The sequence below is a fragment of the Myripristis murdjan genome, chromosome 1 (assembly GCF_902150065.1).
Source record: "Myripristis murdjan chromosome 1, fMyrMur1.1, whole genome shotgun sequence".
Taxonomy (NCBI): domain Eukaryota; kingdom Metazoa; phylum Chordata; class Actinopteri; order Holocentriformes; family Holocentridae; genus Myripristis; species Myripristis murdjan.
This window is the reverse complement of record NC_043980.1, coordinates 9,194,420-9,209,973: the sequence shown is the minus strand read 5'-3', so window position 1 is coordinate 9,209,973 and position 15,554 is coordinate 9,194,420. Positions and strand designations below refer to the sequence as shown.

Below are 15,554 nucleotides of genomic sequence, written 5' to 3'. Positions count from 1 at the left end.
AATAAACCTCCACTGTTGCGTGTGATGTTTGTGCCATCTGCAGGAGGGAGCTGGAAAATGAAAGAGTCATAAACGCAGCACATACGTACATAAATGCAGAATTTCAAAGGTTGCCCTCCATTTCATTGTTTGTTGTAGAAAATATGAAGAATATCAGAACTTATAGGCACTAAAAAAAAGTAATAAAACTCTCCACCTGTACTGTGACGAACATATGCGTTGTATTTTTTTCTGTATTGATTTGATATTAATGGTATCTATTTTTCCAATATTGTTTTTTTTTTATTATTATTAGAATTTGTATGTTATTATATTTTAAATTATGCTCCTGTTTCTTTGTACAACATTGTGTTGAGCACATGCCGGAAATAGTGTATGTTTGAATGTGTTTTAAATAAAGATTAAAAAAAAAAAAAAAAAAACAGCGCTTCCTTTGAGCGCTCCTCTTTACGTCAGGCTCAGCAGCGTCAGCCTCACTTTACGTCGGGGTCTTGGTGCAGCCGGACGGAGACATACAGCTTCCAGAAGGTACCGAAAATTCACCAAAAACAGCTTTTGCTTGTAACAAAAATAGCATGTCTATTTCTCTCCTGGTGTTTTTCGGCACGGCCTTTCCCATAAAATCGGGAATGCGTTTGCTCACAGTTATCTAGCATGGTTTTGGGTTTTTTTTTTTGTCTTATGAGAAATCGAAAGTAAAAGTGAGTGCAGCGTGGCGTGGCTGCCGGCGCTGTGAACTTGAGAAATTTGGTAAAAAAATAAATAAAAATAAAAATAAACAGTGTTGTTGAGCGCTGTGTTTTCTCTCTGTCCAGCCCAGGGGATGCGCATTGGACTGCCCGGTGGACAGACATTGCATCTCGGCTCAGTGAGAAGTTTAGTTGCGGTGAGTTTGACGGGGCCTGCGGGGCACAGACAGCCGCTGCCACCCGCCTCACCGCGGGGTCACAGGTGCACGCTGTGCCGCTGACCTTTGGTCCTTTATCCAAAGACACAGATTTAGTTATCTAGAAGAGGGTTGCAAAGGGGCAGGGAATTTCTGGTAAACTTTCCATGGGAAGTTAAGCTGGGGAATTTTGGAAATGTGATGTCTTAAGCAGAAATCCGTGCAAACTAATACTGATTTTAAAAATCACTGTTTTGATGACATTTGTTTTGAGTGAACTTTGATCGATTCTTGCATTGAAAAGCAGAAAATATGAATGGTGAATAAAAGAAACACAAACATCCCCTGTACATACATAATTTGATACATACTGAATTTGGATTAAATCTGGTCGTTTTAACCAAGATTATGCTGCATTTGACTACATTTAAGTTCCCACTCACGGGCTAACCTGTTCATTCCTGTAAATTTCCAGGTCATTCCTGTAAATTCCCATATTCCCATAAATTCCCATGAAAAAATTCCAACTTTGAAAATTCCTGGAATTTTGCAACCCTATTCTAGAACTGTCTATACTGTGGACTGACAGATGAACAGTGAAGAATGTGAAACTATGAACAGAATATATGTGTGTGTATATATATATATATATATATATATGTGTGTGTATGTGTGTGTGTGTGTATATATATATATATGTATGTATGTGTATATATATATATTCTTTAATCTTTAGTTGGTGAAATAATAGTGAAATTAAAATATTCCTTATTTTTGTGGGGACCCCTTGGAACCTCCTCAAGGACCCTTGGTGGTCTCTGGGCCCCAGGTTGAGAACTGCTGCGTCACTCACTATAAGTGTGACATAGGCTCAGTGGAACAAGCAGGCACAGAGTAAGGATTTGATGTTGTGCTTGATGGCAAATAAAAATCAATTCAATAAAGTATCTTTTTTTTTTTTTTTTTTTTTTTTTTTTTAGTATTTTTAATTGATTTTTTTTAATATTATGTGAATTGATTTAAACTAAAGATGCTGGTATCATATGGAACTAGATGTAAAGAATCCACTGATACCAAACAAGCCATGCTAGCTGGCAAAATATCACTCCACATTAGGCGAGGAAAAAAACTGGCATGGCCATTTCCAGCAGGGTCCCTTGACCTCTGCCCTCCAGGTATCTGAATGAAACTGGGTTCTCCGGGCAGCCACGGCTCTCCCCTTTGCAGACACGCCCACCTTCTAATCTCATGCAGTTTGGGCCACAAACCCTGCAGTCCACATGTGTTCTTGTGGCCTGTTATAAAAGAGTGTATTTGTGCAGACTGGGGCCTAAACAGTCTTGGAGCTGCATCAGTTGGCTTTGACTGGAAAGCTGAGACTCTTGTGGATTCAATGAGACACACTTGATTCATGTGTGATGATGTCAGCCCCCATAATATCTGGTACATTGTAGTGAGAGCATTTTTTGAAACTTGACATCACTGTATAAAATGACCCACAGTTACCTTTAGGACAATCAGAGCCTCATGAAACTTTACAGCCACAACTAGATGATACCTCAAAAAACAAATCACAATAAATGGTAATATTGAATCACAATAGTTATAGAACCGTAAAACATATTAAATGTGCACCCAAGTATCAATAGTATGGAATCATGAGATAGGCCTGTTGTCCCAGCCCTAGAAAACAGGTTTGTTTAAACTTTGAAATGACTAGGATAATAAAAGTTGAAGGTGACAACTTGCCTGTTCCACTGTGTTTTGCTGTGGCTTGGATTCACTCTGGTTTGTTCCTTTCTCTTCCCAGACTTCGGTTCTGAGTGTGTTGATGTTCCAGCTGTTGAGGACGGTCGGACTGAGAGCATTTTCCATGGCATCTGAGACTTACACATCGGGCACACATTCGGCTGCCTTCGTCACCTGTCCCAATGACACGGTGGCGAGAGACTTAGCCAGGTAACACGGCCTCCTCACTAACATCCCAACACTGTGGAATAGATTTCCAAGGCAGCAGTATTATCAGTATTAGCAAAATCTCCAGGGAAGAGTCAGTAACTGATTAATCTCACCTTAAGACAGCTAATTTGATTCCTTTCATTCACCTCTTATCATTGGAAATAAACACATAATATAAACATAATAAACAACAAAGAAAACTGTGCTACTTGTCAGCACAATTTGTATTTTATTGATGGATTTGGCTGTAGTAAGCTTCCACAAATCATCAGCACCTAATTTAATGTGCACTCCGTACTTGCATAAAAAGTCAGAGTTGTAACACACACAACAATTGATCTTGTTGGCGAAATTAGTGGTTGCATTACTTTTTGTCAGATTCATGTTTTGTGATATATTGACAGAGACAACTAATTTTATTATCCATGGTATGACTTCCATATATGATTTATTATTGTTGTTATTATGATTCTTGTGGTTATTATTATTATTATTGTTGTCGTTATTATTATTGTTATTATTATTATTCATTATTAGCAGTAATAGTAGTTGTAGTATATGGATAGGATAAAGCCAGCAAAATTAATGTAAATGTGGACCTCTCTCTCTCTCTCTCTCTCTGTTTCCCTCAGCCATGCTCGAATCTTAACTTTTAATAACATTTGTTTAATCACAATGTGTTGTGTAATTGGAAATCATGATTTGGATGATGGTGCATCACCCTTGGTCTTCTTTCTCACACACACACACACACACACACACTTTGGTCTCTGTCTCACACACATGCATCATCTGCATACGCACTCACTTATTCCCTTGTGGCTGATGAATCCTCCTCTTGCGTCTCTCAGGGGCATCGTGGAGAAGAAGCTGGCCGCCTGCGTCAACATCGTCCCCGCCATCAAATCTGTGTAGGTTTGGAGCGCACTGCAAGTCCGACACGGCGGCTTTTCATTCTGCGGCCTGACAGAGCCGTGCCGAGTTTAACGAACACGCAGGATCATCACTCAGAGCTTTAGACCAAGGACACGTAAAGAGGTTCAAAACAAGCAGAACAAGTAGCTCACTGACTCCAAGAAACAGGGCTAGAGCTGGTGTGTGGGAGTGTGTACGTGTGTATGCACACATGTAAGTGTAAGTGAGTGTGTATCGGCTACATATGTAGCAGTGAGACAGACTTGAGTTGAAGTTTGCTTCAGAAATAAGGGACATTAAACTGTGCTTATGTTGGATCATAAAAACTTCTGAGAAATCAAGAATTAAGATGAATTATCTGAGATATTTAGCAATGTGAACAAGGGCTGAACAGTTATTTCAAATGTTTCTGAATCCGTATGCAATATGGTCAAGTGTAATATCCAAATCGCAGGAGCTGGAATATTTTGCTAAAGGTAAAATGGCTAGAAACCATATTCTCCTGATGTAAGTAAACATGTTGGTCTGGCACAGACCCCAGGAAAAACAGCATCAAAATCAATTTAGTATTTTTTCTCCGCAAAGATAAAAAATTATGATGTAAAAATTAGCTTTCCCACTAACATCACAATATCTGTTAAAGTAACTGGAATATGATATCTATATTCTGTTGTTCAGCCCCAAAATGCATTAATCTGTAGGTCAGATTACCGCTAAATTATAGTTGTTCCAACAGGATTATTAGGCCTGTTTATTGTTCCATCATGTGATCAGAAATTTTCACCCTTTCAGATATGAATGGCAAGGGAAGATCGAAGAGGACAGTGAGGTTCTGCTGGTAAGTGTTGGCTAACTTTTAAGTTTCATAATATTATATAATAGTAAATACAAGGGAATCCTGTTTTAAGAACTTAAAACAAACATACTAACAGGCAGCTATGGTGAAGAGATGTATAGATTTGCAGTTCTGGCTTCATGAATGCAGACTGCAGAGCACAGTAGCTTTGCAAGAATATTTTCTCCACTGCATTGGGTTATGATTTGAGACACATAATTTGTAGGACTCCTCTCTCCTCTTGATAAGTTTTCAAGAGACATTTGGTGCTAAATCACTTTTAAGAGCTATAAAGAAGGTTATATGTCTTCTATATAGCGATTAGCATTAATCCTGTTGAATTTCAACATTTTTCAGTTAACTCATGCAATGAGTTAACTGCAATCAGAAATTTGTGACTTCGCCCAAGTAAAGCCAGGCACACTCCGCTTTTTGCAACTTCTAAAATTGTTTTCGAGACGCAGACTGGCTGTAGACAGTGTGTTTACTCTTTTAAAGCCCCCTGCGGTCCCTCCTGCTGTCCCATCCAGTGTCTAATGAAGTCAGTGTGTGTGCAAGCTAAACAGTGTTTTTCTCCTGTTCAGATGATCAAGACCAGAAGCTCCAAGGTGCCTGCTCTTGCTGAATATGTCCGGTAAGTTATTTATTTTTATTTTTATTTATCCATTTTTATTTTTATTTATTTATTTATTTTTTTGCAAGCTGTTTTGCACAAAACACCTTGCTCCAGCTTCATTAAAGAGACACTGTATTGATCAGGCTCCATTACCTACCAAGACTCAGTAAGACAAAGAGTTGTGTTGTGCATGTGAGTGTGGATTCACCTGCATGGTCTGTCTCGTGGGAAGATCATGTGATCCTAATGTTTTTGTCCATTAATTAATGCATTAAATTAACATTATATTGACTCCATATGTTGTATGCATGTCTGTACATGAGAGTGTGAGCTTGAGAGAAAGAAAGAGGACATGATGTTTAGTGCAGCTGGTGTATGTGTTTGTTCATGACTGATTGCATGAGAGTGTTTTGTGTGTGTGTGTGTGTGTGTGTGTGTCTATCTATACACTCCACTGACTCACGGCAGTTTGTTGTCCGTTCCAGCTCGAACCATCCCTATGAGGTGGCTGAGGTGATCAGCCTGCCGATCGACCAGGGGAACCCTCCTTACCTCAAGTGGATAGGAGAAATCGTCGCTGAATAAGCAAGAAATGACTGATGGATAAATGTACAAGTGCATTTACAAAACCTGAAGTATCGATTCCGTTGTCCTTATTTTCAAGCTAACTTTACTGTTTCAGAAAAGCTCTGAAGTACTAATCCTCAGGCCTGTGAAATATATACACTGATATTCTGAGGAACATTTTCTTGTTTTCTTCTACTTTAACATCCTGTATTTGAGGCTCATCTGTGATGGCCTTCTCCCTCTTGTATGTCAACCTCTAGGGGGCAGCATTGGTCAGTCAGATTCAGAGTCAAAGCAGTCAGAGTGAAACATGCCACAGGTTTTCTGTGAGTTCTTGGAACATGCCATGTGTACTGTATGAACAGGCCTTCATTTGATATGATATCTTGTGTTGAAGAATCATTTTGAGTAAAACTGCCACAGGTGGAAACTGTTCCGTGTTGCCGACAAGTCTTTCTTGGTGGATTATCTAGATTGTTTTGTCGCTCTATCGTCAAGGAAGGGACACAGTACAAGTGTCCAAACGATACTATGATTCATTCACCTTCAAGTCTTCCAAAGAAATGAACATTTTATCATTCTTAGACATTTATTTGGCCCATTGTCACTAAATTCCACTTGAATTTAAGGCTTTAGAAATTCACTGTCACATTGAAAGAGCATATCATACATCATCTTGATACATACAGATTACAGCAGATCTTTCCAAATGTGTGTCATTCCCACAGAGCTACAGATTGCCCACAGACACTGGCACTTGTTTGATCACAAAATGGGCAGAACTAAATCTTGCATAAAATTGCATGAAATAAGTTTTACGATGCACAACATCACAAACCCCTACTATCACGACTACCATTACCAAGCCTGCTTTTTCACATCTATTCTCACAGATCAGTACAGTAACTGTAGAAATTAAGTAGACGAAAATGCTGCTCCTCTCACTTGTGATCTGTTTTGTTCTTTGCAACATTAGTAGGCTACATGAATTCTTAAAAGTGCACTTCAAACAGATCAGTGCCTGTGTCACAAATGTACTACATCCCTATAGGATACAAACTATAAAGATGAATTGCACCCCTTTTCTCATTTTTTTTTTGTAAACATCCTTCTTTGGCCTGTCTCATCCAGTTCATCTCTGCTTCAGTGTTGGATTTTATGAAATGTACATGGATCACAAGTTTCACCCATTATCAGTTTTCATGAAGCAAGCATCTGTTTGCAGTGTTTTCTACACTACAAGCTCAATTTTGACACTTACATATTCCTGTTCCAATATCAGATTTAAGGAAAAAGCATTGTTATTGTATCTCAAATGTGAGTGGAAATAAATAATTGCGGCCTCTAAAGCTTATTTTTAACAATATAATTCTCGTGAATATGGATGAATGTGACAACAGCAAAGGCTCAGATAATTGAGACTCTAATAATATGAGTAACCAAATGTTCCACCCTCAGCTACCATGTGAGCAATATAAATGTAAAAACAGCGTGCCTGGTTTCAATGGCCACTGCAATATAAAGGGAAAACATATTTGCAATGAGAGTGTTTTGAGGGGTGGTAGTAGCAGCGTTAATTACAGTGCTTCTGATTTAATCAGGCACTTTAAAAAAAACACCATTATAGAGAGTACAAAGCCTTCAAACAGAACGGCTCTGAATGCGTCTGCACGCGAGCAGCAAACCAAGATCACGCTAAAGAAATGAGTATTTGTGGTCACGCTCCAAGAGCCACATAATCTTTCAGATAATGCCCTCTGCATGTCTTCAAGGAATGAGCATAACTTGCATTAACCATACACATACAAATTGCACTTGCAAAATATTAAATCGGCGCTGAGAAAGGGCAGATACTCAGTATTTAATAACCTGGAATGATGTCAGAGACAAAAATATTACATTTGTACATCCCTACTTGCATATTTGCATATTGTGGGTGTTAGTAACTCCACATAATCCAACATTATGCCTGCAAATCTGCAGAGTTGCATTTGGTTGCTGTAAATGTCTGTGATAAATGCCTTTTATGGCATGTACCACTGTATGGGCTGAAACGCTGCCAGCGCCAGTTAATGCCAGTTACAGATAGCTGATTTCAAGTACTGTATTTTTGTCTGTTGATGTGTCAGAAGACCGGTTGCTTCCACTCTTTACCTGATTTGTCAAAGTTGACTTTACCTCAGTCGACACAAAGCCTAGGCCTTCTCCGGTCAGTTCCCCAACTTTGGTGCTGTGACCCGGCTGCACTGGTTCAGGCTGTGTCACTCCTCTGTTGTTCCCGTTCTGTGACGGTCTGCAGATTTCTGACATTTCCCCCGCCTCCTCCTGCTCTTCTTTCTCGTCATGGTCTCCATTGTGGGTGCTGGTGACTCTAACACTTTTTAGTGGCTGAAGTGCAATGCCAGCCCACTCCTCTGTAGGGCGCTGTATCTCAGTGCCAGCCCTGTCATTATTCTCCACCCTGCGTGACGAGCGACACAGGGCCTTCCTGAAGCCTCTCTTGAAGTTGTCAGACAGAAACCCGTACAGTATGGGGTTGGCACAGCTGTTTGCATATGACAGCACTACAACAAAAAAGTAGAGCCCCCGTAAGTCCCTGGGCAGCACCACCAGGAGGTTGACAATGTTCAGAGCGTAAAATGGCAGCCAGCACAGAACAAACACCGCCACCACCACAATGACCATCCTGGTGATTTTACGCTCAGACTTCCTGCGGCGAGAGGATGTGGCCTGCGCCCGTTTCCCCACACTGCGCACCTTTAAAATAAAAGACAAAGGACAAGATTTCACCCACCATGTTTAAACACTTGCACATTTTTAAATGCTAAAAGGTTTCTGGGTAGTTGTAGAGCTATACTTCAGATTTTTTTGTACATTGTCTAACAATTGTAATGGCAAGCATTATTTTTGGTGGACCCTTGAGGGTGAAACTTATCATTGGGAATTATGGTAGGTTTCACTAAGTAACCCAGTCACAAAACCAATGAAGTGTCCCTGAAATTTCATGTGATCAACACTCACAGGTCCACACTGAGGCTATGGGTGCCCAATAGATCAGATTTTGTCCCTGAGACTCCCATATGGGGAAATGTGTACAGGGCATCTGTAGCCTTTTGTCTCCTGTGTAATTTTGCTATGCAGTGTCCATTCTGGCACAGTACATTTTCCCATTAGATTAAGTGCACACATTGCCTCAGCACAGGTGCACTGGAAGGGTGCTAGTACCATTAGTAACATCATTATCGGAGAATACTCCAGTTATGAAGGACCCTTCACTGTGCAAAGGTACAAGCTTTTGTAGTTCTGCTGTACTTCACAAAAAGGCACAAAAATGCAATGCAATCTCAGTAATCTGCACCTCTCTTAAGCTGTTTACACTTTGCGACAAAATGTGGATTGAGTCATCTTAGCTATCCAGTGGTGTCCATCCATCCATTTTCTATACTCGCTTAGGCATAATTGGCGTTGCAGTGTTTGCAGCCATTCCCAGCATGTTATATAGAAGGCAGGTTGCCAGCCACGTACATGCACATTCACACCTACAGGCTGTTTAGATATGTCCAATCCGCCTGAAGTGCACGTCTTTGGACCTTGGGAACAAAACTGGATGACACAGCGGAAACCCATCAAGAACAGATTGAACACATGAAAGCATCAAAGCCGGTTTTCAAACCTGGTGCCTTTTTGCTACAAGGTGACAGTACTGACCGCTGAGCGTCCATGCTACCCTCTGTGTGTCTGACCATGCAAAAACCCAAGTGTAAACGCACTCATGAAGGTTGGATTTCGAATGTTTGGGTGTTTACACTTGGATTTTTATGCGATTAGACACAATCAGGTAGCCATCAGAGTGTAAACAGGGTATCTGTTACATACCTTGATGACAATAAGCAGGTAGCACAGACAGATGACCAGCAGGGGGCAGAAGAATCCTACGGTGCACGTGTAGACGATGAAGGACGTCTTCCACACCTCGGCGGGCTCCGGCCACACGATGCTGCAGTTCCCGTCGTCCTTGAGCACGTCTGCAAACACCACCACCGGCAGCACCACCACAAAGGAGACTGCCCAGACGGTGGCATTGACGGCTTTGGCCACACGGGGGCGCCGCCACCAGGTGGAGCGGATGGGGTGCACCACAGCCAGGTAGCGGTCAACGGACATCATCGTCAGGCAGAAGATGCTGGTGAACTGGTTGATGGCATCCACTGTCATGACCACACGGCACATGAGCGAGCCGAAGGGCCAGAAGAGCAGAGCGTTCTGCGCTGCCAGGAAGGGCAAGCCCAGCATGAAGAGCTCGTCGGCGATGGCCAGATTGAGAATGTAGATGTTGGTCACTGACTCGTTCCTGGTGTAGTGGACGATAACATGGATGACCAGGGTGTTGCCCACCAGGCCAATGACACACACTGTCACATAGATAAGAGGGATGAGGACTCCAGCCAAACTGGGGAGGTCTGCATTCCCAGGCTCAGTGCAGTTCTGACAGGTGCTGTTGAGCAAAAAGGCGCCGTCGGTCGGTGTGAAACTGAGAAGGGGCGCAGAGGGCGAAGGCAGAAGCAGGATGGGCGAGAGCGGTGGTGCAGAGTCGATACTCCATGTGGCTGCTGTGGCTTCCTGGGGTAGCGTGGACGCTTTGGATGCTTGGATGATCTCCATGGAGGCTTTACGGAGTAGAGACATAAGTCGGTAGGATCACATCAGTGACAGGTCAGCAGCCCTGCAAGGAAGGATGAAAAAAGAAATTCAGCGTAAGAATGTGTTCAAACAATGTTTAGACTTATTACAGAGGTACATAGTTGAATAGGACTGGCATAGAAAATATAAACAGGAGCGTATGAGCCGTCGCAATTCTGATGCTGATGATGCTGATGCATGGGAGCAGTCCGGCAAACAGCTGAAGTTCAGATAGTCTTGTCCAATTTGAACCCAGGAAAACACGCGGCTTGTAGAATGCTAAACTACTAATTAAGTTAACCTCTCTCCTTATTTACTTCTATTAGTACGAGACTTGTTTACAAAGCTATCCAGGCTTCTTAATAACCATAGTGCCGCACGGAGGCACACTCTCGCATCCCCCACAATAATGGCTAATAAGTCGCATTCTATTAGGAACGCATTGCACTAACCTATGGAAAAGAAATGAAAAGAGGAGGGGGGGAACGAAGCATGTCCTCCACAATCTTGACTGTAATTAAAAACGTTGCAAGGATGACAGAAATAAAAAATTGAAAGAAACAGGTGTGGATGGAAATAATTTCAGTGCTACAGTGAAAACCTAAAGGGCAGCGACACAAATAGTGCGTTTAATTATAATCATATATCAACTGGTTCCACAGTCCTTGGTATGAGTGTTTGGAGAGGGATTAGCTTTACCTCAAGTCAAGAAACATCACCACCTCAGTTCCACCCGTAATCTTATCTGATCAAACAAGACATGTGGATATACTGGTGCACATCAATCCTGCAGGCATATAGTCAATATAAACAACATTTTCCGTCTAGGCTGCCAAATAAAAACACCAGTAGCTGGAGGTCAGGGCCTAAATGAACAAATAGTGTTTAGCTACAAAACTACCTGCATCCATACGTATATGACACATACACAATCCAGAAAGTAGTGTTTTCTATCTAAGTGGTACCGAAATAGTGCTTTCTACCTAAATGGAATGAACCGCACATGATGTAGTATAATGCAGCACTACGCCACTCCACTGGGATCATGTCATGTATCATGCTTTTATTTTGAAAGCAGACACACCGTACAAGTAAAGACTGAATTTGAGGTTGACATCAAAGGTTTTGTGGTTTTAGACTGTGTGCAGAATTTAGCAGGCTTTATGACATATTTGGATAAGTGTGTGAGTGTGTGTGTCTGTGTTTGTTTGTTTTTCCTGGTGCATATGTGCATACACACACACACACACACACACACACACACACACACGGCATTTGGGTGCATGCATGTACTGTGTGTTTTTATACGATGTGCATATTATGCTGCTTTTTCCAGAAAAAAAAATATATATAAATTTGAGCATTTTGCTAATACATGTTTCAGAATGTGCAAGATCACTTTAACCCACACGTGTAAGCACACACACGCGCACACACACACCTCATTATCTGCATCTGTTTTTAGGGAGTGTAGCACAATGCCCGTCCTAATCTCTGACACCCACAATAAGAGCAGATAGCCGAGCTTGCTCCACAGAGGGCATTGTTTCTTTTGTCTGCAAAAGAAGCAGCATTACTTCCTTGGAGACGTTGTTATGGTGATAGAGGGTCAAGAAAGGGCCCAGTAGTCCCTGTACATAGTAAACAAGACAGATAGAGAAAAGATGTTGAATGCTGCTTGAATAGCATGTGTTTTTTGCATTTGGATAGAAAGACATCAATGACTGTTGAGCTTGTGCGTATGTGTGTGTGTGTGTGTAATTATTTGCATGTCTATGCAGCCTCTGTCCTCTGTCCCTCTGCTAACTGGAGATAGGTTTGGGCACATAAAAGGAAACCCTTTGGCTCTTCGGTGTCACATGGTACTTTCCACGACAGTTAAGAAAACCACAAGATTTCTTTCTCATGTCTCCTTCCTTCTATGGTGCTCATTTGTATGGTCATTCAATATTCAGTGGAAGTCTGAATCGGGCCTGTATAGTACGGTTTACCCTGGAATCAGGCACAATGGACAGACTGACATCCCAGTCAAATTTTGAGTGCTCGGTCCCCATGTTAAAAACTAATCTTGTCTAAAAAGTGCAGGATGTTTTTTTGGCATTGCAAACTGCTTGGAAACTCCTGTTAGAAAAAAAAAAATAATAAAAGTTAAAGTCTCAGTTTGGACAACACTGACTTTGACTGTTGTTAAATAGTTTTCACTACCACGACTATTGACTATGGCTAAAATTTCATCCCATGCTGCAATCTATCCGTCTACCCAGCATGAACAGGACGGAAGGCAGGGAAACACCCTGGACAGGTCACCAGTCCATGACAGGAAAATTTTATCCTTTATGGTGAGACTTCAAAATAGCTGCTGTGGGACTTTAGTTAGTGTGCAACCATTTCATTTCATGGGAGTCAGTCAGTTCAATGATTGCTCTGAAGAGGCCATTTATGGAACCATGTGCAGCACAGGGTGCAAATATTGTTCCCCCATGATGTTGTAATATTCCAAAGTAACCGTACACACTGCTAAACAAAAACAAAAATAGTTTCATGAACACTAGGAAACCTTCTCGCCCTCATCTATTGCCAGATGCAAACATAAAAGAAACTTTTTGGTAAGTTCTGGTGCTCATAGTTCAAAGTGGATTTCCACCTCCTTTGTAGTAATAGTGCAGAGAGAGAAATCAAGAAAGAAATTGAGATCTGTCAGTCATGATCTGTTATCGGGGACGATGTTATTGTTCAGGCTATATTCTCATGGGAAAATAATCCAAGAAAAACAAATTTGCTCAGATAATCAGACACTGAAAGCTCCTGTCAAATAATGAAAAAATAACAAATATGTACGATAATGAAATGCCTGTCCTCAAATAATAAATACTCACATCAAATAATGAAAAGCCAAACATCAAATAATGAATATTCACATCAAATAATGACAACCCACATATCAGATAATGAATGTTTACATCAGACAATGGAAAGGCAATCATCAAGTCACAAATAAACAAGACAAATAAACAAGTGAGTTCGTTTTGCTGCGGCTATATTGGTGTCAGACGCCAGCTGTGCAGTGTGGTCAAACTGTTTATAGCAATCTACACGACTGCAACTCTATAAACAATTTGTGCTTAAAAATCGAAATACATCCATAATACTGTGGAGCTCTGGGGTGGCCATCAGCAAACAAACAAACCAACAAACAAAAAAGGTCTCCCCCATGGAGAAGGCAAAGTGGCTGACCAACACGGCTGTGTATGCACATGTGAGTGTGTGTGTGTGTGTGTGTGTGTGTGTGCATACATATGTCAACTGTGTTACTAAGAGCTGAGTGTGCATCCCAATCAAAGATTGAAGCAGGTGATGACAGTGATTACGACCAGAGAGGCAGCAGTACAGTAACTGTTGGAATCACTCGCGGGGGTCTTTGGTTGCAGCGAGAAGTTGCACACACTTGGCCCTCCATATGAGGAAATCCTCTGTTTCTCTTGCCCAAAACACACTGGAAAAATATTACCTCTCATGCTATTACTTATGGTGGCTCATGAAGGACAATACTAATACCAAACATGATTCGTCTGCCATGCGTCCCCGCTGTCTTGGTGCGCATCAGGGCAATGCAAGTGCTGAGAGAATGGGATTTGTACATTTTAGCCTCAGGGTGGCAATCTATCCATTACATCTAGAAACACATTGTGCACAAGTCAAATGCACGACCTGATGAAAGGTCATGAGGTTAATCCAATCACCCAACAAATATCATGGCAATCCCACTAATTACTTACTGTGACATCGTGTGTGTAAAGCTGACATCTTGGCATGAGGGCAGTGTTAGATGGAAAGGTCATGAGGTCACCATAACTGACAGGGCTCATCCTCTGGGGAACACGAGTCTCATGGCGATCTGCCCGACAGATTTCCAGAAATGTTGCCTTGGAGTAAAGACAGATTGGATAGTCACAGCCATCATTTGATCTTTTTGCCTGGCAGTGTGGCAAAAATGTGCGTTTTTCCCGAACCACATGTGCTGTTTTTCAGGAGTGCAATCGATCCACACTTCAGATACAGCTTAGCATAGAATAACAATAGAACAATAGAATAAATTTCAACTCCTTGGCCATCGATATTACAGGCAACACATGGAAAGAGGGTCACATCATCAGCACCCTGATAACAGACGATACAAATATCGCTGTTAGACTAGAGGTGAATCAGAGTGGGGCTACTGGAGGAAGATATGGAGAGATAAGGGGCAAAATACATACTAAAATCTATAAACAAACAACACAATCAGTTTCTTGGTCATTTATCAACTTATTTCCCAAAGGTACACTCCTGGTTTATCCCTCCCTTGCCGCACTTTAATTAGGGGTTTTGCAATAAAAGATCCGTGCATTCTTGTCACGTCGTGACAGATTAGGCTGGTTTGGATCAATACAAAAACAAGCACGCACACACACACACACACACACACACAAGGCATATGTGGTCATCTGCAAGCCACATACATGCATGCAAAGAAAAGACATATAGTATATAGTCACTGAAAACCTCATCACGACATTTTTTTTGTTTTCAATTTCTATCTGTGGGTGAAGAAAATTATGTGGAAACCTAAAAACCTCTGTGGATGTACCGGAAAATGACGAATGGGGTCAAACAAGGCTACTTATCTTAATTCCTGCGAAGCTGGCAATTTGGAGATAGAAGGTTCTCACCAAACCGCAGCGATATGCAAATGCAGTCATGCACAGACACACACGAATACACACTCCACTCCTCTGGGACATTCAAATGAGCCAGGTTGCACTGAGTGGGAGATTAGAGGTGAAGTAGTTGGTGTGCATTTTTTTTTTTTTTTTTTTTTTTTTTACTGAAGACTCTTAAGTACTCGCAAAGTGCATAGATTGCATGTAATTTAAACGTCAGTGTGACTATTCAGAAACATAAAATAAAACAAAGATGCGTGTGCAAATGTGTGTGTTCACGTAGTTCTGAGACAGTACTCTACAGGGAAAACTTCATACCAAGAATTATCAGCTGTAATTAACCCAGCTCCCCACACACACAGCATGCCGCACGCACGGGGACATCAACGTAGTCCA

The 15,554-nt window shown here is 41.4% G+C and overlaps 2 protein-coding genes across 2 annotated transcripts; one reads left to right on the top strand and one right to left on the bottom strand.

Annotated features, from left to right (window-relative positions):
- Positions 1-416: 416 nt before the first annotated feature.
- LOC115366685 (protein CutA homolog) lies at positions 417-6,213 on the top strand. Its single transcript, XM_030062255.1, has 7 exons — positions 417-528; positions 816-886; positions 2,697-2,845; positions 3,697-3,756; positions 4,553-4,598; positions 5,180-5,229; positions 5,697-6,213. Exons 2-7 carry the CDS (start codon positions 824-826, stop codon positions 5,794-5,796), a joined length of 468 nt encoding a protein of 155 aa, XP_029918115.1. The 5' UTR covers positions 417-528; positions 816-823; the 3' UTR covers positions 5,797-6,213.
- Positions 6,214-7,857: 1,644 nt separating this feature from the next.
- LOC115366677 (somatostatin receptor 3) lies at positions 7,858-10,440 on the bottom strand. The gene is made up of 2 exons (XM_030062244.1): positions 9,655-10,440; positions 7,858-8,535 (listed from the first exon to the last, which is right to left on the bottom strand). The coding sequence occupies exons 1-2, from the start codon at positions 10,438-10,440 to the stop codon at positions 7,858-7,860; spliced, it is 1,464 nt and encodes a 487-aa protein (XP_029918104.1).
- Between the last annotated feature and the right edge of the window lie 5,114 nt (positions 10,441-15,554).

Coding starts and splice junctions, on each gene's coding strand:
- LOC115366685 (XM_030062255.1), top strand. CDS start 824: ATGCGCATTGGACTGCCCGGTGGACAGACATTGCATCTCGGCTCAGTG. Junction 887..2,696: donor CAGTGAGAAGTTTAGTTGCG/GTGAGTTTGACG, acceptor TTCTCTTCCCAG/ACTTCGGTTCTGAGTGTGTT. Junction 5,230..5,696: donor GCTCTTGCTGAATATGTCCG/GTAAGTTATTTA, acceptor TGTCCGTTCCAG/CTCGAACCATCCCTATGAGG.
- LOC115366677 (XM_030062244.1), bottom strand. CDS start 10,440: ATGGAGATCATCCAAGCATCCAAAGCGTCCACGCTACCCCAGGAAGCC. Junction 8,536..9,654: donor ACCTGCTTATTGTCATCAAG/GTATGTAACAGA, acceptor TTTATTTTAAAG/GTGCGCAGTGTGGGGAAACG.